Consider the following 25224-nt stretch of genomic DNA (forward strand, 5'->3'; position numbering starts at 1 on the left):
GCTCATTGGGGAGTTCCAGTACTTTATATAAATTATCCAAAAGCCAAAGTCTTAACATACACTTTTTATCTTTGTTTTTTTTTTTCAGATCCTCCAGGACCTCCTTCAAATGCACATGTCACTGATACTACCAAGAAATCTGCTTCTTTAGCATGGGGCAAGCCTCATTATGACGGTGGACTAGAAATCACTGGTTATGTGGTAGAGCATCAAAAAGTAGGAGATGAGGCTTGGATAAAAGACACAACTGGAACTGCCCTCAGAATCACTCAGTTTGTTGTCCCTGACCTTCAGACTAAAGAAAAATATAATTTTAGAATCAGTGCCGTCAATGATGCCGGTGTTGGGGAGCCAGCAGTGATTCCAGATGTTGAAATTGTAGAGCGGGAAATGGCTCCTGATTTCGAACTAGATGCTGAGCTTCGAAGAACACTTGTGGTCAGAGCAGGACTCAGTATTAGAATTTTTGTGCCAATTAAAGGTCGTCCTGCTCCTGAAGTGACATGGACCAAAGATGACATCAACCTAAAGAACCGGGCCAACATTGAAAACACAGAATCATTCACTCTTCTGATCATCCCAGAATGTAACAGATATGACACTGGTAAATTTGTGATGACCATTGAAAACCCCGCTGGGAAGAAAAGTGGCTTTGTTAACGTCAGAGTCTTGGATACACCAGGTCCTGTCCTTAACCTGAGGCCTACAGACATCACAAAGGACAGTGTCACGCTGCACTGGGACCTGCCTCTGATAGATGGGGGCTCACGCATAACAAATTATATTGTGGAGAAACGTGAAGCAACAAGGAAATCTTATTCTACAGTTACCACTAAGTGTCATAAGTGCACATATAAAGTCACTGGCTTGTCTGAGGGATGTGAATACTTCTTCAGAGTGATGGCAGAAAATGAATATGGAATTGGAGAGCCAAGAGAAACTACAGAACCCGTAAGAGCCTCCGAAGCACCATCACCCCCAGACAGCCTTAACATTATGGACATAACCAAGAGCACAGTCAGCCTGGCATGGCCCAAACCCAGACATGATGGCGGCAGTAAGATCACTGGCTACGTGATTGAAGCCCAAAGGAAAGGCTCTGACCAGTGGACCCACATCTCAACGGTGAAAGGATTAGAATGTGTTGTGAGAAATCTCACTGAAGGGGAGGAATACACCTTCCAGGTGATGGCGGTGAACAGTGCTGGGAGAAGCGCCCCTCGAGAAAGCAGGCCTGTCATTGTGAAGGAGCAGACAATGCTTCCAGAGTTGGATCTCCGTGGCATCTATCAGAAATTAGTCATTGCCAGAGCTGGTGAAAATATCAAAGTGGAAATTCCAGTGCTCGGTCGACCAAAACCCACAGTTACATGGAAAAAAGGAGACCAGATTCTTAAACAGACACAGAGAGTTAATTTTGAAAATACAGCAACTTCAACCATCTTAAATATCAATGAGTGTGTCAGAAGTGACAGTGGGCCCTATCCACTCACAGCAAAGAACATTGTAGGAGAGGTTGGTGATGTCATCACCATTCAAGTCCACGATATCCCAGGGCCACCAACAGGACCAATCAAATTTGACGAAGTTTCTTCTGATTTTGTAACCTTCTCTTGGGACCCACCTGAGAATGATGGAGGAGTACCAATAAGCAACTATGTAGTGGAAATGCGACAGACAGATAGTACTACATGGGTGGAGTTAGCAACCACGGTAATACGGACTACCTATAAAGCCACTCGCCTTACTACTGGAGTGGAATATCAATTCCGTGTAAAAGCTCAAAACAGATACGGAGTTGGACCGGGCATCACATCAGCATCTATAGTCGCCAACTATCCATTTAAAGTTCCAGGGCCTCCTGGTACCCCTCAGGTTACTGCAGTTACCAAGGATTCAATGACAATTAGCTGGCATGAGCCACTTTCTGATGGTGGAAGCCCCATTTTAGGATATCATGTTGAAAGAAAAGAACGGAATGGTATTCTCTGGCAGACTGTGAGCAAAGCATTAGTACCAGGCAACATTTTCAAATCAACTGGACTTACAGATGGTATTGCTTATGAGTTCCGAGTAATTGCAGAAAACATGGCAGGTAAAAGCAAGCCAAGCAAGCCATCTGAACCAATGCTTGCTCTGGATCCCATTGACCCACCTGGGAAACCAATACCTCTGAATATTACCAGACATGCAGTGACACTTAAATGGGCTAAGCCTGAATATACAGGAGGCTTTAAAATTACTAGCTATATAGTTGAGAAAAGAGACCTTCCTAATGGAAGGTGGCTGAAAGCCAACTTCAGCAACATTTTGGAAAATGAATTTACAGTGAGTGGCCTAACAGAAGATGCTGCATATGAATTCCGGGTGATTGCCAAAAATGCTGCTGGTGCTATTAGCCCACCATCTGAGCCATCCGATGCCATCACATGCAGAGATGACCTTGAAGCACCAAGGATAATGGTGGATGTTAAATTCAAGGACACTGTTATATTAAAAGCAGGCGAAGCATTCAAGCTGGAAGCTGATGTTTCAGGTCGCCCACCACCAACCATGGAATGGACCAAAGATGGAAAGGAGCTTGAAGGCACGGGGAAATTAGAAATAAAGATCGCAGATTTCTCCACTTATCTGGTGAACAAGGATTCTTCAAGGAGGGATAGTGGTGCCTATATCCTTACAGCAACAAATCCTGGTGGCTTTGCCAAACACATTTTCAACGTCAAGGTTCTTGATAGACCAGGCCCACCTGAAGGACCTTTAGCTGTATCTGATGTAACATCCGAAAAGTGTGTATTGTCATGGTTGCCTCCACGGGATGATGGAGGTGCCAAAATTGATCATTACATAGTGCAGAAACGTGAAACCAGCAGATTGGCATGGACAAATGTAGCCTCAGAAGTCCAAGTAACAAAACTAAAGGTTACTAAGCTTTTGAAAGGCAATGAATACATATTCCGTGTCATGGCTGTAAATAAATATGGAGTTGGAGAGCCACTTGAATCAGAACCTGTGCTTGCAGTAGATCCTTATGGACCTCCGGATCCACCCAAAAACCCCGAAGTTACAACTATTACTAAAGATTCTATGGTTGTCTGCTGGGGACATCCTGACTCTGATGGTGGAAGTGAAATCATAAATTATATTGTGGAACGGCGTGATAAAGCTGGCCAACGCTGGGTGAAATGCAACAAAAAGACCCTTACTGACTTAAGATACAAAGTGACTGGACTGACAGAAGGACATGAATATGAATTCAGGATTATGGCAGAGAACGCTGCTGGAATTAGTGCGCCAAGTTCTACCAGTCCGTTCTATAAAGCTTGTGACACTGTGTTTAAACCTGGCCCACCAGGTAACCCACGTGTTCTGGATACAAGCAGATCATCCATTTCAATTGCATGGAATAAACCCATTTATGATGGTGGATCAGAAATCACTGGGTATATGGTTGAGATTGCCCTGCCAGAAGAAGATGAATGGCAGATTGTCACACCACCAGCTGGGCTCAAGGCAACATCTTATACCATCACCAACCTCATAGAGAACCAGGAGTATAAAATCCGAATCTATGCCATGAATTCTGAAGGACTTGGGGAACCAGCCTCGGTTCCTGGAACTCCAAAGGCTGAAGACAGAATGCTGCCCCCAGAGATTGAACTGGATGCTGATCTGCGCAAAGTTGTCACTATAAGAGCCTGCTGCACTCTGAGGCTTTTTGTTCCAATCAAAGGAAGACCTGCACCTGAGGTGAAGTGGACCCGGGAACATGGAGAGTCTTTGGACAAAGCTAGCATTGAATCCACAAGCTCATACACCCTGCTTATTGTTGGAAATGTGAACAGATTTGACAGTGGCAAGTACATACTAACTGTAGAAAACAGCTCGGGCAGTAAGTCTGCATTTGTGAATGTTAGAGTGCTAGATACTCCAGGCCCTCCACAGGATCTGAAGGTAAAGGAGGTCACAAAGACATCCGTCACATTGACATGGGACCCTCCTCTCCTTGATGGAGGCTCAAAAATAAAGAACTACATTGTTGAAAAGAGAGAATCAACAAGAAAAGCATATTCAACTGTTGCAACCAATTGCCATAAGACTTCCTGGAAGGTAGACCAGCTTCAAGAAGGCTGCAGTTACTATTTCAGGGTTCTCGCCGAAAATGAATATGGCATTGGGCTGCCTGCTGAAACCGCAGACTCTGTGAAAGCATCAGAACGACCTCTTCCTCCAGGAAAAATCACTTTGGTGGATGTCACAAGAAACAGCGTGTCACTCTCCTGGGAGAAACCAGAGCATGATGGAGGCAGCCGGATCCTAGGCTACATTGTAGAGATGCAGAGCAAAGGCAGTGACAAATGGGCCACATGTGCCACAGTCAAAGTCACTGAAGCCACTATAACTGGACTGATTCAGGGTGAAGAATACAATTTCCGTGTTTCAGCTCAGAACGAGAAGGGCATCAGTGATCCGAGACAACTGAGTGTGCCAGTGATTGCCAAAGACCTTGTCATCCCACCAGCCTTCAAACTCCTGTTCAATACTTTCACTGTACTGGCAGGTGAAGACCTTAAAGTTGATGTTCCATTCATTGGACGCCCTACACCAACTGTAACCTGGCATAAAGATGATGTACCACTGAAGCAGACAACTAGAGTAAATGCAGAGAGCAAAGAAAATAATACACTACTGACAATAAAGGAAGCCTACAGAGAAGACGTTGGACATTACACAGTTAAACTGACTAACTCAGCTGGCGAAGCTACTGAGACCCTTAATGTTATTGTTCTTGACAAACCAGGGCCTCCAACTGGACCAGTTAAAATGGATGAAGTGACAGCTGACAGTATTACTCTTTCCTGGGAACCACCAAAGTATGATGGTGGAAGTTCCATCAATAATTACATTGTAGAGAAACGGGACACTTCCACAACCTCCTGGCAAATTGTGTCAGCCACGGTTGCAAGGACAACAATAAAAGCTTGCAGATTAAAGACTGGGTGTGAATATCAGTTTAGAATTGCTGCTGAAAACAGATACGGAAAGAGCACCTACCTCAATTCAGAGCCCATCATAGCTCAGTATCCATTCAAAGTTCCTGGTCCCCCTGGCACACCATTTGTCACACTCTCCTCCAAGGACAGTATGGAGGTACAATGGAATGAGCCAGTCAGTGACGGAGGAAGCAGAGTCATTGGCTACCATCTAGAACGCAAGGAAAGAAACAGCATCCTCTGGGTCAAATTGAATAAAACGCCTATTCCTCAAACCAAGTTTAAGACAACTGGCCTCGAAGAAGGCATTGAATATGAATTCAGAGTCTCTGCAGAGAACATTGTGGGCATCGGCAAGCCAAGTAAGCCATCAGAATGCTACGTAGCTCGTGACCCATGTGATCCACCAGGGCGGCCAGAGGCAATCATTGTCACAAGGAATTCTGTAACTCTTCAGTGGAAGAAACCCACCTATGATGGTGGAAGCAAGATCACAGGTTATATGGTGGAGAAGAAAGAATTGCCTGACGGCCGCTGGATGAAAGCCAGTTTTACAAACATCATTGACACCCAGTTTGAAGTAACTGGCCTAGTTGAAGATCACAGATATGAATTCCGAGTGATAGCTCGCAATGCAGCAGGTGTGTTTAGTGAGCCTTCAGAGAGCACAGGGGCAATCACAGCACGAGACGAGGTGGAGCCACCCAGGATAAGTATGGACCCCAAATACAAGGATACAATTGTGGTTCATGCTGGTGAGTCATTTAAGGTTGATGCAGATATACATGGCAAACCAATACCAACCACTCAATGGATAAAAGGTGATCAGGAGCTTTCAAACACAGCCCGACTAGAAATAAAGAGTACTGACTTTGCCACCAGTCTCAGCGTCAAGGATGCAGTACGTGTTGACAGTGGGAATTACATTTTGAAGGCCAAAAATGTTGCCGGAGAGAGATCTGTCACTGTGAATGTCAAAGTTCTTGACAGACCAGGACCCCCTGAAGGACCTGTTGTTATATCAGGGGTTACGGCAGAAAAATGCACACTAGCTTGGAAACCTCCACTTCAGGATGGTGGCAGTGATATCATAAATTATATCGTAGAAAGGAGAGAAACCAGCCGCCTGGTTTGGACTGTGGTTGATGCCAACGTGCAAACTCTCAGTTGCAAGGTTACTAAGCTTCTTGAAGGCAATGAATACATTTTCCGTATAATGGCAGTAAACAAATATGGTGTTGGTGAACCTCTTGAATCTGAGCCATTAATTGCCAAGAATCCATTTGTAGTACCAGATGCACCAAAAGCTCCAGAAGTCACAACAGTGACCAAAGACTCAATGATTGTTGTATGGGAAAGGCCAGTATCTGATGGTGGCAGTGAAATTCTCGGATACGTTCTTGAAAAACGAGACAAGGAGGGCATTAGGTGGACAAGATGCCACAAGCGTCTGATTGGGGAGTTGCGCTTGAGAGTAACTGGACTCATAGAAAATCACAACTATGAATTCAGAGTCTCAGCTGAGAATGCTGCTGGACTTAGTGAACCAAGTCCTCCTTCTGCTTACCAAAAAGCTTGTGATCCTATTTACAAACCAGGCCCTCCCAACAACCCCAAAGTCATGGATGTTACCAGATCTTCAGTTTTCCTTTCTTGGAGCAAGCCCATATATGATGGTGGCTGTGAAATCCAAGGATACATTGTTGAGAAATGTGATGTGAGTGTTGGTGAATGGACAATGTGCACCCCACCAACTGGAATTAATAAAACAAACTTAGAGGTAGAGAAGTTACAGGAAAAGCATGAATACAACTTCCGCATTTGTGCCATTAATAAAGCTGGAGTTGGTGAACATGCTGATGTCCCTGGACCTGTAATTGTTGAAGAAAAACTGGAAGCACCAGACATCGATCTTGACATGGAACTAAGGAAAATTATAAATATAAGGGCAGGTGGCTCTTTAAGGTTATTTGTTCCCATAAGAGGCCGTCCCACTCCAGAAGTGAAATGGGGAAAGGTGGATGGTGAAATCCGAGATGCGGCTATAATTGATGTCACTAGCAGTTTCACCTCGCTTGTTCTTGACAATGTCAATCGATACGATAGTGGAAAATATACTCTCACATTAGAAAACAGCAGTGGAACAAAGTCTGCCTTTGTTACTGTGAGAGTCCTGGATACACCAAGTCCACCTGTTAACCTGAAAGTCACAGAAATCACCAAAGACTCGGTATCAATTACATGGGAACCTCCTTTGTTGGATGGGGGATCCAAAATTAAAAATTACATCGTTGAGAAACGCGAAGCCACGAGAAAATCATATGCTGCCGTTGTCACGAATTGCCACAAGACATCTTGGAAAATTGATCAACTCCAAGAAGGTTGCAGTTATTACTTTAGAGTCACAGCTGAGAATGAGTATGGTATCGGCCTACCTGCCCACACTGCTGACCCAATTAAGGTTGCAGAAGTTCCACAACCTCCAGGAAAAATAACTGTGGATGATGTCACCAGAAATAGTGTCTCTCTGAGTTGGACAAAGCCTGAACATGATGGTGGCAGTAAAATCATTCAGTATATTGTGGAAATGCAAGCTAAACACAGTGAGAAGTGGTCAGAGTGTGCTCGAGTAAAGTCCCTTGAAGCAGTAATTACCAACCTAACTCAGGGAGAAGAATATCTTTTTAGAGTCATTGCTGTAAATGAAAAGGGGAGAAGTGATCCTAGGTCCCTTGCAGTTCCAATAGTTGCCAAAGATCTGGTCATCGAGCCAGATGTAAGACCTGCATTCAACAGTTACAGCATACAGGTTGGCCAAGATTTGAAAATAGAAGTACCAATTTCTGGACGTCCTAAGCCAACCATCACCTGGACTAAAGATGGTCTTCCCCTGAAGCAGACCACAAGAGTCAATGTTACCGATTCACTTGACCTCACCACACTCAGTATTAAAGAGACTCATAAGGATGACAGTGGACAATATGGAATCACAGTTGCCAATGTTGTTGGTCAGAAAACAGCATCCATCGAAATTATCACTCTAGATAAACCTGATCCTCCAAAAGGACCTGTTAAATTTGATGAAGTCAGTGCTGAGAGTATTACCTTATCCTGGAACCCTCCAGTATACACAGGAGGCTGCCAAATTACTAACTACATTGTTCATAAGAGAGATACAACCACCACAGTATGGGATGTTGTTTCTGCTACTGTTGCTAGAACTACTCTCAAAGTAACCAAACTGAAAACTGGTACAGAATACCAATTCAGAATATTTGCTGAAAACAGATATGGACAAAGCTTTGCCTTGGAGTCTGATCCAATTGTAGCTCAATATCCTTACAAAGAACCCGGTCCTCCAGGCACACCATTCGTCACAGCCATTTCCAAAGACTCTATGGTTGTACAGTGGCATGAACCAATCAATAATGGTGGAAGCCCAGTCATAGGTTACCACCTTGAGAAAAAAGAAAGGAATAGTATTTTGTGGACAAAAGTCAACAAAAGTATTATCCATGACACCCAATTTAAAGCACTGAATCTTGAAGAAGGCATTGAATATGAATTCAGAGTTTATGCTGAAAATATCGTTGGCGTAGGCAAGGCAAGCAAGAATTCTGAATGCTACGTAGCCCGAGATCCCTGTGACCCACCAGGAACACCAGAAGCAATAATTGTTAAGAGAAATGAAATCACTTTACAGTGGACCAAACCTGTATATGATGGCGGAAGTATGATTACGGGCTACATTGTAGAGAAGCGTGATTTACCTGAGGGCCGCTGGATGAAAGCCAGCTTCACCAATGTCATTGAAACTCAATTTACTGTGTCAGGTCTTACTGAAGATCAAAGATATGAATTCAGAGTCATTGCAAAGAATGCAGCCGGTGCCATAAGTAAACCCTCTGACAGTACTGGACCAATCACTGCCAAGGATGAGGTTGAACTCCCAAGAATTTCAATGGATCCAAAATTCAGAGATACAATAGTGGTGAATGCTGGAGAAACATTCAGGCTCGAGGCTGATGTCCATGGAAAGCCCCTACCTACTATTGAGTGGTTAAGAGGAGATAAGGAAATTGAAGAATCTGCTAGATGTGAAATAAAGAACACAGATTTTAAGGCTTTACTTATTATAAAGGACGCCATTAGAATTGATGGTGGACAGTATATTCTAAGAGCCTCCAATGTTGCAGGTTCTAAGTCATTCCCAGTAAACGTAAAAGTGTTAGACAGACCAGGACCTCCAGAAGGGCCAGTTCAGGTTACCGGAGTCACTTCAGAAAAATGCACTTTAACATGGTCTCCACCACTTCAAGATGGTGGCAGTGACATTTCTCACTATGTTGTTGAAAAGCGAGAAACCAGCCGACTAGCATGGACCGTTGTTGCTTCAGAAGTTGTGACTAATTCTCTGAAAGTTACCAAACTATTAGAAGGGAATGAATATATTTTCCGTATAATGGCTGTCAACAAATATGGTGTTGGAGAGCCTTTGGAATCTGCACCGGTACTAATGAAAAACCCATTTGTTCTTCCTGGTCCACCCAAAAACCTTGAAATTACAAACATTGCCAAGGACTCCATGACAGTCTGTTGGAACCGTCCAGATAGCGATGGTGGAAGTGAGATCATTGGTTACATTGTAGAGAAACGAGACAGAAGTGGCATTAGGTGGATAAAATGTAATAAACGCCGCATCACAGATCTGCGTCTGAGAGTAACAGGCTTAACAGAAGACCATGAGTATGAATTCAGAGTCTCTGCAGAAAATGCTGCTGGAGTTGGAGAACCTAGTCCAGCTACAGTGTATTATAAGGCCTGCGATCCTGTGTTCAAACCAGGCCCACCCACCAATGCACACGTTGTAGACACCACTAAAAACTCAATCACACTTGCTTGGGGCAAACCCATCTATGATGGTGGCAGTGAGATCCTGGGATATGTCATAGAAATTTGTAAAGCAGATGAAGAAGAATGGCAAATAGTCACTCCACAGACTGGCCTGAGAGTCACACGATTTGAAATTTCAAAACTCATTGAACATCAAGAATACAAAATACGAGTCTGTGCCCTCAACAAAGTTGGTCTAGGTGAGGCTGCATCAGTTCCTGGGACTGTGAAACCAGAAGATAAACTTGAAGCCCCTGAACTTGACATTGACTCTGAGCTAAGGAAAGGAATTGTGGTAAGAGCTGGTGGATCTGCCAGAATTCACATTCCATTCAAAGGTCGTCCAACACCTGAGATCACCTGGTCTCGAGAGGAAGGTGAATTCACAGATAAGGTCCAAATTGAAAAGGGAGTAAACTATACCCAACTATCAATCGATAATTGTGACAGAAATGATGCTGGCAAATACATTCTCAAGTTGGAAAATAGCAGCGGATCGAAGTCTGCTTTTGTAACTGTGAAAGTTCTCGACACCCCAGGACCACCACAGAATTTGACAGTCAAAGAAGTAAGAAAAGATTCTGTCCTACTGGTATGGGAACCACCCATCATTGATGGGGGAGCCAAGGTCAAGAACTATGTGATAGACAAACGTGAGTCAACCAGAAAAGCGTATGCTAATGTGAGTAGTAAATGCAGCAAAACAAGTTTCAAAGTTGAGAATCTTACAGAAGGAGCCATTTATTACTTTAGAGTCATGGCTGAGAATGAATTTGGAGTTGGCGTTCCAGTGGAAACTGTGGATGCTGTGAAAGCTTCTGAACCTCCTTCCCCACCAGGAAAGGTTACACTCACTGATGTGTCCCAGACCAGTGCATCACTTATGTGGGAGAAACCGGATCATGATGGTGGTAGCAGAATCCTGGGGTATGTTGTTGAAATGCAGCCCAAAGGAACCGAAAAATGGAGCACTGTGGCTGAATCCAAAGTCTGTAATGCAGTTGTTACTGGTTTGAGTTCCGGACAAGAATATCAGTTCCGTGTCAAGGCTTACAATGAGAAAGGAAAAAGTGATCCGAGAGTGCTTGGTGTTCCTGTCATAGCCAAGGACTTGACTATACAACCTAGTTTTAAGTTACCATTTAACACATATAGTGTCCAAGCTGGAGAAGATCTTAAAATAGAAATTCCAGTTATAGGCCGACCAAGACCTAAAATATCTTGGGTCAAAGATGGTGAGCCTCTGAAGCAGACAACAAGAGTAAACGTTGAAGAAACGGCTACTTCCACTATTTTGCACATTAAAGAAAGTAGCAAAGATGACTTTGGAAAATATACCATAACAGCAACAAATAGCGCAGGCACAGCAACAGAAAATCTCAGCATTATTGTTTTGGAAAAGCCTGGACCTCCAGTTGGACCAGTGAGGTTTGATGAAGTTAGTGCGGACTTCGTGGTCATATCTTGGGAACCTCCAGCCTACACTGGTGGCTGCCAAATAAGCAACTATATCGTAGAGAAGAGAGATACAACCACCACCACTTGGCACATGGTATCGGCAACCGTTGCAAGAACAACAATTAAAGTAACCAAACTGAAAACAGGCACTGAGTACCAGTTTAGAATTTTTGCTGAAAACAGGTATGGAAAAAGTGCCCCTCTGGATTCCAAACCAATTATTGTACAATATCCATTTAAAGAACCTGGACCACCAGGAACTCCTTTTGTGACATCAATCTCAAAAGATCAAATGACTGTGCAATGGCACGAGCCAGTTAATGATGGAGGCAGCAAAGTTATCGGCTACCATCTTGAACAGAAGGAAAAGAACAGCATTTTATGGGTCAAGTTAAATAAAACTCCCATTCAAGACACCAAATTCAAGACAACTGGGCTTGATGAAGGCCTTGAATATGAGTTCAAAGTTTCTGCTGAAAATATTGTTGGCATTGGCAAGCCTAGCAAAGTGTCCGAATGCTTTGTTGCTCGTGATCCATGTGATCCGCCTGGTCGTCCTGAGGCCATTGTTATCACAAGAAACAATGTCACCCTGAAATGGAAGAAACCTGCCTATGATGGCGGCAGCAAAATAACAGGTTATATCGTAGAAAAGAAAGATCTACCTGATGGCCGTTGGATGAAAGCCAGCTTTACCAATGTCCTAGAAACTGAATTTACAGTGAGTGGACTTGTAGAAGACCAAAGATACGAATTTAGAGTTATTGCAAGAAATGCAGCTGGCAATTTCAGTGAACCATCTGAAAGTAGTGGTGCCATTACTGCAAGAGATGAAATTGACGCACCAAATGCCTCTCTGGATCCCAAATATAAAGACGTCATTGTTGTTCATGCAGGAGAGACTTTTGTTCTTGAAGCTGATATCCGTGGCAAACCAATACCTGATATTGTTTGGTTGAAAGATGGAAAAGAACTTGAAGAAACAGCTGCTAGGATGGAAATTAAATCTACTATTCAGAAAACCACTCTTGTTGTCAAAGATTGTATACGGGCTGATGGAGGTCAATATGTTCTGAAACTTAGCAATGTTGGTGGTACTAAGTCTATACCAATCACGGTAAAGGTACTTGACAGGCCAGGACCTCCGGAAGGGCCTCTGAAAGTTTCTGGAGTTACTGCAGAAAAATGTTACCTGGCATGGAACCCACCTTTACAAGATGGTGGTGCTAGTATTTCACATTACATCATTGAAAAGAGAGAGACAAGCAGACTCTCCTGGACCCAGGTTTCAACAGAGGTACAGGCTCTCAACTACAAAGTCACTAAACTTCTTCCTGGTAATGAGTACATTTTCCGTGTCATGGCCGTGAATAAATATGGAATTGGAGAGCCCCTGGAATCTGAACCTGTTATAGCCTGTAATCCTTACAAGCGGCCTGGTCCTCCTTCAACACCTGAAGCCTCAGCAATCACCAAAGATTCTATGGTAGTAACCTGGGCCCGCCCAGTGGACGATGGGGGTGCTGAAATCGAGGGCTACATTCTTGAAAAACGAGATAAGGAAGGCATTAGATGGACCAAGTGCAACAAGAAAACACTGACTGATCTCCGGTTCAGGGTAACTGGCCTTACCGAAGGCCACTCCTATGAATTCAGAGTGGCTGCTGAAAATGCAGCTGGTGTGGGTGAGCCTAGTGAGCCATCTGTGTTCTACCTTGCATGTGACACCTTGTATCCACCAGGTCCACCAAGCAATCCAAAAGTGACAGACACTTCCAGATCTTCTGTGTCCCTAGCATGGAATAAGCCAATTTATGATGGCGGGGCACCTGTGAAAGGCTATGTTGTTGAGGTCAAAGAAGCCACTGCTGATGAATGGACAACGTGCACACCTCCAACAGGATTACAAGGGAAGCAGTTCACAGTGACCAAGCTTAAAGAAAATACTGAATATAACTTCCGGATCTGCGCCTTCAATTCTGAAGGGGTTGGTGAACCTGCAACTATCCCTGGTTCAGTGGTTGCTAAGGAAAGGGCAGAGCCACCAGAAATAGAACTTGATGCTGACCTGAGAAAGGTGGTCATTCTACGTGCAAGTGCTACTTTACGCTTATTCGTCACTATCAAAGGTCGACCAGAACCTGAAGTCAAGTGGGAAAAGGCAGAAGGCATTCTCACTGAGAGGGCCCAGATCGAGGTGACCAGCTCCTACACAATGTTGGTGATTGATAATGTGACCAGATTTGACAGTGGTCGGTATAATCTGACATTAGAAAACAATAGTGGCTCCAAAACGGCTTTTGTGAATGTCAGAGTTCTTGACTCACCAAGTGCCCCTGTGAATTTGACTGTAAGAGAGGTAAAGAAAGAATCGGTGACTTTATCCTGGGAACCACCACTTATTGATGGAGGAGCTAAGATCACAAACTACATCGTTGAAAAGCGAGAAACTACAAGAAAAGCCTATGCTACTATCACCAACAATTGCACTAAGAATACCTTTAAAATTGAAAATCTACAAGAAGGATGTTCTTACTACTTCCGCGTCTTGGCTTGCAATGAATACGGGATTGGTTTGCCAGCTGAAACAACTGAGCCCGTGAAAGTGTCTGAACCACCCCTCCCACCTGGAAGAGTGACTCTTGTCGATGTGACCCGGAACACAGCTACAATTAAGTGGGAGAAACCAGAAAGCGATGGTGGCAGCAAAATTACTGGTTATGTAGTCGAGATGCAGACTAAAGGCAGTGAAAAGTGGAGCACTTGCACACAAGTTAAGACCCTAGAAGCAACTATATCTGGCCTGACGGCTGGAGAAGAATATGTCTTCAGAGTATCTGCAGTAAATGAAAAAGGACGAAGTGATCCAAGGCAACTTGGAGTGCCTGTAATTGCAAGGGATATCGAAATAAAACCTTCAGTAGAGCTTCCCTTCCATACTTTCAACGTAAAGGCTAAAGACCAACTCAAGATTGATGTGCCATTCAAAGGAAGACCTCAAGCTACTATAAGCTGGAAAAAAGACGGTCAAACTCTCAGAGAGACAACTAGAGTCAACGTTTCTTCTTCAAAGACTGTAACAACACTAACTATTAAGGAGGCTTCAAGGGAAGATGTTGGAACTTATGAACTCTGTGTTTCAAACAGTGCTGGATCCATAACAGTTCCTATCACTGTAATTGTTCTTGACAGACCAGGGCCTCCAGGACCTATCCGTATTGATGAGGTTAGTTGTGACAATGTCACCATTTCTTGGAATCCTCCAGAATATGACGGTGGCTGCCAGATTAGCAACTACATTGTTGAGAAGAGAGAAACCACTTCTACAACATGGCATGTGGTTTCACAGGCAGTTGCAAGAACATCCATTAAAATAGTTCGTTTAACAACAGGAAGTGAGTATCAGTTCCGTGTTTGTGCAGAAAACCGATTCGGGAAGAGTTCCTATAGCGAATCTTCAGCTGTTGTTGCAGAGTATCCATTTAGTCCCCCAGGTCCTCCTGGTACTCCTAAAGTTGTGCATGCCACAAAATCTACCATGATTGTTAGCTGGCAAGTGCCAGTTAATGATGGGGGAAGTCAAGTAATTGGCTATCACCTTGAGTATAAAGAAAGAAGCAGCATTCTTTGGTCCAAAGCCAATAAAACCCTCATTGCCGACACTCAAATGAAAGTCTCCGGTCTTGATGAAGGACTGATGTACGAGTATCGTGTATATGCTGAGAATATTGCTGGAATTGGTAAATGCAGTAAATCTTGTGAACCAGTCCCTGCCAGAGATCCTTGTGACCCTCCTGGACAACCTGAAGTCACAAATATCACAAGAAAATCAGTGTCACTTAAATGGGCTAAACCACACTATGATGGTGGAGCTAAGATCACCGGATATATTGTTGAACGTAGAGAACTCCCAGATGGCCGGTGGCTGAAGTGCAACTTTACCAACGTACAAGAAACATACTTTGAAGTAACTGAACTTACTGAAGATCAGCGTTACGAGTTCCGGGTTTTTGCAAGGAATGCTGCTGACTCCATTAGTGAACCCTCTGAATCCACTGGACCTATTACAGTTAAAGATGATGTTGAGGCTCCAAGAATTATGATGGACGTCAAGTTCCGAGATGTCATTGTTGTCAAAGCTGGAGAAGTCCTTAAGATAAATGCAGACATTGCAGGGAGACCTCTGCCAGTTGTCTCTTGGGCCAAGGATGGCATAGAAATTGAAGAAAGAGCAAGAACAGAAATTGTCTCAACAGACTTTACTACCTCATTAACAGTTAAAGAATGTGTAAGACGAGACACTGGTCAGTATGTACTAACACTGAAGAATGTTGCAGGAACTCGGTCTATGACAATTAATTGCAAAGTACTTGATAAGCCTGGTCCACCAGCAGGGCCACTTGAAATAAATGGCCTTACCTCTGAAAAGTGCTCTCTTTCCTGGGGACGTCCGCAAGAAGATGGTGGTGCAGACATCGACTATTACATTGTAGAAAAGCGTGAAACAAGCCGCCTTGCATGGACAATATGTGAAGGAGAGTTAAGAACAACATCTTGTAAAGTGACCAAATTACTGAAAGGCAATGAATATATATTTAGAGTGACAGGTGTTAATAAATACGGGGTTGGTGAGTCCCTAGAGAGTATAGCTGTAAAGGCACTAGACCCATTTACAGTTCCAAGTCCACCCACATCTTTGGAAATTACCTCTGTGACAAAAGATTCCATGACACTTTGCTGGTCAAGACCCGAGAGTGATGGAGGTAGTGAAATTTCTGGATACATAATCGAAAGGCGAGAGAAAAACAGCCTACGATGGGTGCGGGTAAACAAAAAACCAGTTTATGATCTGAGAGTGAAATCAACAGGACTTCGGGAAGGGTGTGAATATGAATATAGGGTTTATGCAGAAAATGCTGCTGGCCTAAGTCTTCCAAGTGATCCTTCTCCCTTAGTTCGGGCAGAAGATCCAGCATTCTTACCGTCTCCTCCATCCAAACCCAAAATTGTGGACTCAGGCAAGACATCTATAACTATTGGCTGGGTTAAGCCCTTGTTTGACGGTGGGGCCCCAATAACCGGATACACTGTAGAATACAAGAAATCTGATGAAACGGACTGGAAAACTGCCATTCAGAGCTTAAGAGGCACTGAATACACACTAAGTGGACTAACAACCGGAGCTGAATATGTTTTCAGAGTAAGATCTATCAATAAGATTGGTGCCAGTGATCCCAGCGAAAGTTCTGACCCCCAGATAGTAAAGGAAAGAGAAGAAGAACCTGTATTTGATCTGGACACTGAAATGAGGAAGACCTTGATTGTCAAGGCTGGTTCCTCATTTACCATGACTGTGCCTTTCAGAGGAAGACCAGTACCCAACGTCTCCTGGAGTAAGCCAGACACTGACCTCCGCACTAGAGCATATATTGATTCCACAGACACTCGTACATCGCTTACCATTGAAAAGGCCAACAGAAATGATTCTGGAAAATACACATTAACGATTCAGAATGTGTTAAGTGCTGCTTCACTGACCTTTGTTGTCAAAGTCTTAGATTCTCCAGGTCCTCCAGCCAACGTTAATGTACATGATGTAACCAAAGAGACTGCAGTGTTATCCTGGGATGTTCCTGAAAACGATGGTGGAGCACCAGTGAAAAACTACCACATAGAAAAACGTGAGGCCAGCAAGAAAGCATGGGTCTCTGTCACCAACAACTGTAACCGCCTCTCCTACAAGGTCACCAACTTACAAGAAGGAGCTGTTTACTACTTCAGAGTCGCTGGAGAAAATGAGTTTGGTGTGGGTGCACCGGCTGAAACAAAGGAAGGAGTCAAAATAACAGGTATGTCTTAAGAAGGAAAATCTATATACCTTCATTCATTTTGCTAGAATAGTGTGGCCCATTCTACTTAGTCATTGCTTAAATGGTTTTGGTTCATACCATAAATTATTCATTCTAAAGCACAAAATAAAAATCTCTAATAGAGAAAATTTTTGTTTACTTAAATGTTAACAAATTACATATCTAGAAATTCAAAGTGTTGAATTTAAGTAAAATTAAATTTAACTGCATACACACCCACACACAAACATAGACTGTGTGTATGTATTCAGAAACTGGATGATGACATTCCTGACTTTCTTAGGAAATTAGTTTTTTTGTTTGTTTTTTTGGTACCAAAACACTCCACCATTTGAGCCACATCCCCAACCCTATTTTGTATTTTATTTAGAGACAGGGTGTCATTGAGTTCCTTAATGCCTCACTTTTGTTCAGGCTGGCTTCCAACTCATGATCTTTCTGCCTGGGCCTCTGGAGCCGCTGCAATTACAGGCATGTGTCACTGTACATGGCAAGATTGGTCACTTTGTTTCTCCTTTTCTATCCATGATGAATTTGGGGTACATTTTATCATCTAATCTAGGTCAATTTAAAAGCAAATACTTTGACATATAATAACATGATTTGGGGGAGCTTTGGTTGACTCAATAGCCAAACTCGTCATATAAAAAGTAAGAAAGATTCAAAAGTAAGCATATGGCCTTGATTTAAAAGTTCTATTTTGACAATGCATGAAGAGCACATGGGAAAGAATGTTGTTAATAATTCTTCCCTTTCTTTCAATACTTTGTTTTCTTAGAAAAACCAAGCCCACCTGAAAAACTTGGAGTAACAAGTGTATCCAAAGATAGTGTTTCCCTCACCTGGCTGAAGCCCGAACACGATGGTGGAAGCAGAGTTGTACACTATATAGTTGAAGCGTTAGAAAAAGGACAGAAAAACTGGGTTAAATGTGCAGTGGTAAAGACAACCCACCACGTTGTTTCTGGTCTGAGGGAGAATCATGAATACTTTTTCCGAGTCTTTGCTGAAAATCAAGCTGGCCTGAGTGACCCACGAGAACTCCTGCTTCCTGTTCTTGTAAAGGAGCAACTTGGTATGTCTAATTCTATGTAGAAGCAAATTTTGAAATCACTTACATTGTTTTGATTTTTAAAAACTCTTTTTTCACCTCCATTTTTCCATGTTCTTATTTTTCAGAACCCCCTGAAATTGATATGAAGAATTTTCCAAGTCACACTGTATATGTTAGAGCTGGTTCAAACCTGAAAGTGGACATTCCAATTTCTGGAAAACCACTACCCAAGGTGACCTTATCAAGAGATGGTGTCCCCCTGAAGGCAACTATGAGATTTAATACTGAAATTACAGCTGAGAATCTGACCATCAATCTTAAGGACAGTGTTACAGCAGATGCTGGAAAATATGAGATCACGGCTGCCAACTCCAGTGGAACAACCAAGGCGTTCCTTAACATCATTGTGCTGGACAGGCCTGGTCCTCCAACTGGTCCTGTTGTTATTAGTGACATAACTGAAGAAAGTGTGACTCTCAAATGGGAGCCACCCAAGTATGATGGTGGAAGTCAAGTTACCAATTACATTGTACTCAAGAGAGAAACAAGTACTGCAGCATGGACAGAAGTGTCTACAACAGTTGCAAGAACCATGATCAAAGTCATGAAACTGACCACAGGAGAGGAATACCAATTCCGCATCAAGGCAGAAAACCGCTTTGGCATCAGCGATCACGTAGATTCTGCTTGTGTGGTCGTCAAACTGCCATACAGTGAGTTTTCAAACTTTTCAAAGATCCTAAGTTTCCATTTACCATAAATATGCGAAATAGCTGTATTAACCTATGGGTTTTCTCTCTCTTGTAGCAACACCTGGACCACCATCGACACCATGGGTCACTAATGTTACTCGAGAAAGCATCACCGTGGGCTGGCATGAACCCGTGTCTAATGGAGGCAGCACAGTCATAGGCTATCACTTGGAAATGAAAGACAGAAACAGTATCTTATGGCAAAAAGCCAACAAAATGATCATCCGTACAACTCACTTCAAAGTCACAACAATCAGTGCTGGACTTATTTATGAATTCAGGGTGTATGCAGAAAATGCTGCAGGTGTTGGAAAACCCAGCCATCCCTCTGAACCTGTCCTGGCCATTGATGCCTGTGGTATGTATTTGTCATGACAGTTCTGACACCTTGAAAATGCAAATCTTGTTTCTGTAAAGCAAAATAAATTGGCATAAGTGCCACTAATCTTCTTTCTCTCGTTGCCACAGAACCTCCAAGAAATGTCCGTATCACTGATATTTCAAAGAACTCTGTCAACCTGTCATGGCAACAACCAGCTTTTGATGGAGGAAGCAAGATTACAGGCTACATAGTTGAGAGACGTGACCTTCCAGATGGCAGATGGACCAAAGCCAGTTTCACCAATGTTATTGAGACTCAATTCACCGTCTCTGGCTTGACTCAGAATTCCCAGTATGAATTCCGTGTCTTTGCTAGGAATGCCGTTGGTTCCATCAGCAATCCATCTGAAGTTGTAGGGCCCATTACATGCATTGATTCCTATGGTAAGCATTATTGGAACTTTGAACCCCAACAGCTATCTAACCTAATACCATTTTCTTATTTTAATAATTTTTTGCTGCATGTTGTAATTAAGTTTTTGAAAGAAATTATGAACTAGCTGGGATACTTAGGAAATGTCCTTACCTATAAATTGAGAGAGTTGGACTATATAAAGTATCTAAGGACCTTTCCAACTTTCATGATTGATTGTATAAGTTGGTGCTTTCATTCCCTTTAAAATTATCAGAGCCAATAGTTAACTCCATGTGTACATCCTCACAAAATATTGCTCTTAAATAAGTGGAAGACTGTAAACAGGGACTTTCATGATGACAGTGTTAGCAGTAGCTAGCATTTATTGACTAATTACACAAATTCTCTTAGTTTAACAACCTTAAAATTAGCCATTTTACAAAAAAGAAACTGAGATTTAAAGTGTTTATGCAAATTCCCCAAGGTCAAGCAGCTTATTAGTGATGAAGTGGGATTCTTCAGAGCCCTAACATCACTGTTCATCAAATATTCATATACTTGACCATTATGGAAAGTAACTGGTACATTCAACTAACAATGGTTTGAAAATTGAAATATCATGAGAGTTAAGAACCCTGTGACACTTTTCCTAAAATTTCTCCATTTTCAGAAGGGAAAATGAGCCACTATATTGCCTGGACAAAGTATCCACTCCCACCCTCCTGTTGAGAATCCCAGGGCTACTTTGTATAAGCCAGGCTTTGCAGACACTAAATCAATACTGCTGTTATTGTGAAGCAAGTCAAATTTACTTCTGTTTCTCAATGGTTCTAAGCGCCCTGGTATAAAATATTCCCAGTAATATATAATATTATGAGTAGAGCATTCAAAGGTCTGACATGAACCACTCACATGTGGATAGATACCAGTGAAGTGAGACAGGAAAAGAAGAATAGGAAATGGTCAGAAGACATGGAAAGAAAACTAGAGGGAAAGAAAACTAGAGTGAAAGAAAATGCTGAAGGCTGCTTCTTCAGTAATGTTCTCCCTATGCTATCCCATCTCATCACTGGGATGAAATACCTAACAGACTTTAAAACACATTTAGAAGGCAGTGAAGTGCCTGTGCAATTAATACAATGTTATTGAGGTCAGAGCTTTTTCATAGTCTTTCTTCCCCATCTAGGAGAATAGCTTATAAAATTTTAAAGTTTAAAATAATAGGTGACTAGGATTAGAAGTGTGTGTGTGTGTGTGTGTGTGTGTGTAGTTTAGTAAGGGCCAGTGACCCTATTTTGAGGTTGTTATGGCTATTTCTTTCATCCTGAGGATATATTAAATATTTCTTATTTGTCATTCTTACAGGTGGACCTGTAATTGACCTACCTTTAGAATATACAGAAGTTGTCAAATACAGAGCAGGTACATCTGTGAAGCTCAGAGCAGGCATTTCTGGCAAACCTGAGCCTACAATTGAGTGGTATAAAGATGACAAAGAATTGCAAACCAATGCACTGGTGTGTGTTGAAAATACCACTGACCTCGCATCTATACTCATCAAAGATGCCAACCGCCTTAATAGTGGAAGCTACGAATTAAAACTAAGAAATGCTATGGGCTCAGCCTCGGCCACTATCAGAGTACAGATCCTTGGTAGGTACTCAATACAGGCCAATGTCATATTTTGTTTGCCTAAAATGTAGTAATTTAAAATTAGTAGACTTTTAGAAGCACTAACATATCATCTTATTCTTTCATTGGCAGACAAACCAGGACCTCCAGGTGGACCAATTGAATTTAAAACTGTCACTGCTGAAAAGATAACACTTCTCTGGCAGCCCCCAACTGACGATGGTGGTGCAAAAATCACTCACTACATTGTAGAAAAGCGTGAGACAAGCCGTGTCGTGTGGTCTATGGTGGCTGAAAATTTAGAAGAGTGCATCATCACAACCACCAAAATTATCAAAGGAAATGAATACATCTTCCGGGTTCGAGCTGTAAACAAATATGGAATTGGCGAGCCACTGGAATCTGATCCGGTGGTAGCCAAGAATGCATTTGGTAAGATGGGATTTTATTAGAAAACTAAAAATCATGAGAAGTTTTAAGATAAACTATTCTGCTAGACTATGAATGCTTTCTTAAAATGATTTCCTTTTGTATCACGTCATATCTTAATGTCATCCTTTTCACATGGTAGAAAATATAATAAACTAATATTCTTAGATAGGATTCAAAGATCAGAAGATAGAATTTGCAAACTCATTTGCCTTTTTCTTTCTAAATAGTTACACCTGGGCCACCAAGCATACCAGAGGTGACAAAGACTACCAAGAATTCAATGACTGTTGTCTGGAACAGGCCAATTGTAGATGGTGGTAGTGAAATAAGTGGCTACTTCCTTGAAAAACGAGACAAGAAGAGTCTAGCTTGGTTTAAAGTGCAAAAGGAGACGATCCGTGACACCAGACAGAAAGTGACAGGACTCACAGAAAACAATGACTATCAATACCGAGTTTGTGCTGTAAATGCTGCTGGACTGGGTCCATTTTCTGAACCATCTGACTTCTACAAAGCTGCTGATCCTATTGGTAAGTGTTCTTAAATGCAGCAGTAGCATCTTTTGTGTGAATAAATTGTATATGATTCTGTAATTACCATTTTATGAATGGTCATTCCAGATCCTCCAGGCCCACCTGCCAAGATAAGAATCGCAGATTCAACAAAGTCATCCATCACTCTTGGCTGGAGTAAACCTGTCTATGATGGGGGCAGTGCTATTACTGGATATGTTGTAGAGATGAGACAAGGAGAAGAAGAGGAATGGACCATTGTTTCTACCAGAGGAGAGGTCAGAACCACAGAATACGTAGTGTCTAACCTGCAACCTGGAGTCAATTACTATTTCCAGGTATCTGCAGTAAACTGCGCTGGACAAGGAGAACCTATACAAATGACCGAGCCTGTACAAGCTAAAGATATACTTGGTATGTACAACTGGTGTGATTGTGTCTTTATCGTTTTATTAGAGTATTTCCAGGAAAAGACTCACTTTCTTGCTTTTAAAATTCACTGTTCCTGTCCATTTTGTGTCTACAGAGGAACCAGAGATCGACCTAGATGTGGCTCTCAGAACCTCTGTTATAGCTAAAGCTGGTGAGGATGTCCAAGTGTTGATTCCCTTTAAAGGCAGACCTCCACCTACTGTCACCTGGAGAAAAGATGAGAAGAATCTTGGCAGTGATGCCAGATACAACATTCAAAATACTGATTCGTCTTCGTTGCTCACTATTCCTCAAGTTACTCGCAATGATACAGGAAAATATGTTCTGACAATAGAAAATGGGGTGGGTCAACCTAAGTCTTCAACTGTGAGTGTTAAAGTGCTCGATACACCAGCCGCCTGCCAGAAACTACAGGTTAAACATGTTTCTCTTGGCACAGTCACTTTGCTCTGGGATCCTCCGCTCATTGATGGAGGATCTCCCATAATTAATTACGTTATTGAAAAGAGAGACGCCACCAAGAGAACATGGTCTGTTGTGTCACACAAATGTTCCAGTACAACCTTTAAGGTAACAGATTTGTCAGAGAAAACGCCATTCTTCTTCAGAGTTCTTGCAGAAAATGAAATTGGAATCGGGGAACCCTGTGAAACCACAGAGCCAGTGAAGGCTGCTGAAGTACCCGCACCTATTCGAGATCTCTCAATGAAAGACTCAACAAAGACATCTGTTATCCTGAACTGGACCAAACCTGACTTTGATGGTGGGAGTGTCATCACAGACTATGTTGTGGAAAGGAAAGGGAAAGGCGAACAGGCATGGTCCCACGCCGGCATAAGCAAGACATGCGAAATCGAGATAGGCCAACTTAGAGAACAGTCAGTCCTGGAATTCAGGGTGTTTGCTAAAAATGAGAAAGGGCTGAGTGATGCCGTCACTATTGGGCCAATTACAGTGAAAGAACTTGTAATCACACCTGAGGTCGACCTGTCAGAAATCCCTGGGGCACAAATCTCAGTAAGAATTGGGCATAATGTACACCTTGAACTACCTTATAAAGGAAAACCCAAACCATCTATCAGTTGGCTAAAAGATGGTTTGCCACTGAAAGAAAGTGAATATGTTCGCTTCAGTAAAACTGAAAACAAAATAACCTTGAATATTAAGAATGTCAAGAAGGAACATGGAGGAAAATACACTGTTATTCTTGATAATGCAGTGTGTAGAAATTCTTTCCCCATTACAGTCATCACCCTCGGCCCACCATCCAAGCCCAAAGGACCCATTCGATTTGATGAAATTAAAGCTGACAGTGCCATCATGTCATGGGATGTACCTGACGATGATGGAGGAGGAGAAATCACTTGTTACAGCATCGAGAAGCGGGAAGCCTCACAAACTAACTGGAAGATGGTATGTTCAAGTGTTGCCAGGACCACTTTCAAAGTTCCTAATCTGGTCAAAGATGCTGAATACCAGTTTAGAGTTAGGGCAGAAAACAGATACGGAGTCAGCGAACCACTTGTCTCAAACATTATTGTGGCAAAACACCAGTTCAGGATTCCTGGACCCCCAGGAAAGCCAGTTATATACAATGTGACTTCTGATGGCATGTCACTAACTTGGGATGCACCAGTTTATGATGGCGGTTCCGAAGTTACTGGATTCCATGTGGAAAAGAAAGAAAGAAATAGCATCCTCTGGCAAAGAGTGAACACATCACCAATATCTGGAAGAGAATACAGAGCTACTGGACTAATGGAAGGCCTGGATTACCAATTCCGTGTGTACGCTGAAAATTCTGCTGGCCTAAGCTCACCAAGTGACCCAAGCAAATTTACCTTAGCTGTTTCCCCAGTGGGTAAGTAACTATTATTCAAATATATTTAATTAAAAACACTGCTTTCCTTCCATGTGTCACCTTCTTCCTATCTTCTTGTGACTAGACAACTGGTGAGGTAAAGCAAGAGGAATAATCTTCAGTCAAGTCTAATAAAGTAATTTAAAGTTCTTTTTAGACCAAGAAGCAGAAAGTTAAAATTAATGAATAAAATGTGTTGGGGAAATTATTCATGTAATTTTTCTTCTCTTGAGTAAGAACTGGTTACAGATATAATGAGGCACTTAACTTCCTTATGATTTTTCAGACCCACCTGGCACTCCTGACTACATTGATGTCACCCGGGAAACCATCACTCTTAAATGGAACCCACCACTGCGTGACGGAGGCAGTAAGATTGTGGCCTATAGCATTGAGAAACGGCAAGGGGAAGATCGCTGGGTTAGATGCAACTTCACCGATGTCAGTGAATGTCAGTACACAGTTACAGGGCTTAGTCCTGGAGATCGGTACGAGTTCAGAATAATTGCAAGAAATGCTGTTGGAACCATTAGCCCACCCTCACAATCTTCCGGCATTATTATGACAAGAGATGAAAATGGTAAGCATTTACAACACT

The 25224-nt window shown here is 42.5% G+C and overlaps 1 protein-coding gene across 5 annotated transcripts in view; it reads left to right on the forward strand.

The window, feature by feature from the left end:
- The window catches only part of Ttn (titin), a 263732-nt gene that overhangs the window by 215225 nt on the left and 23283 nt on the right, over window positions 1-25224 (forward strand). For all 5 annotated transcript variants that reach the window (XM_071619370.1, XM_071619371.1, XM_071619373.1 and 2 more), the window contains 11 exons: window positions 89-17194; window positions 17994-18290; window positions 18395-18982; window positions 19077-19379; window positions 19490-19786; window positions 21123-21410; window positions 21522-21821; window positions 22049-22351; window positions 22442-22747; window positions 22860-24626; window positions 24913-25206. In XM_071619370.1, coding sequence (XP_071475471.1) covers window positions 89-17194; window positions 17994-18290; window positions 18395-18982; window positions 19077-19379; window positions 19490-19786; window positions 21123-21410; window positions 21522-21821; window positions 22049-22351; window positions 22442-22747; window positions 22860-24626; window positions 24913-25206 — 21849 coding nt within the window. The remainder of the gene's footprint in view (window positions 1-88; window positions 17195-17993; window positions 18291-18394; window positions 18983-19076; window positions 19380-19489; window positions 19787-21122; window positions 21411-21521; window positions 21822-22048; window positions 22352-22441; window positions 22748-22859; window positions 24627-24912; window positions 25207-25224) is intronic.

The sequence above is a fragment of the Marmota flaviventris genome, chromosome 11, assembly GCF_047511675.1.
Source record: "Marmota flaviventris isolate mMarFla1 chromosome 11, mMarFla1.hap1, whole genome shotgun sequence".
In the NCBI taxonomy this organism is placed as follows: Eukaryota; Metazoa; Chordata; class Mammalia; order Rodentia; family Sciuridae; genus Marmota; species Marmota flaviventris.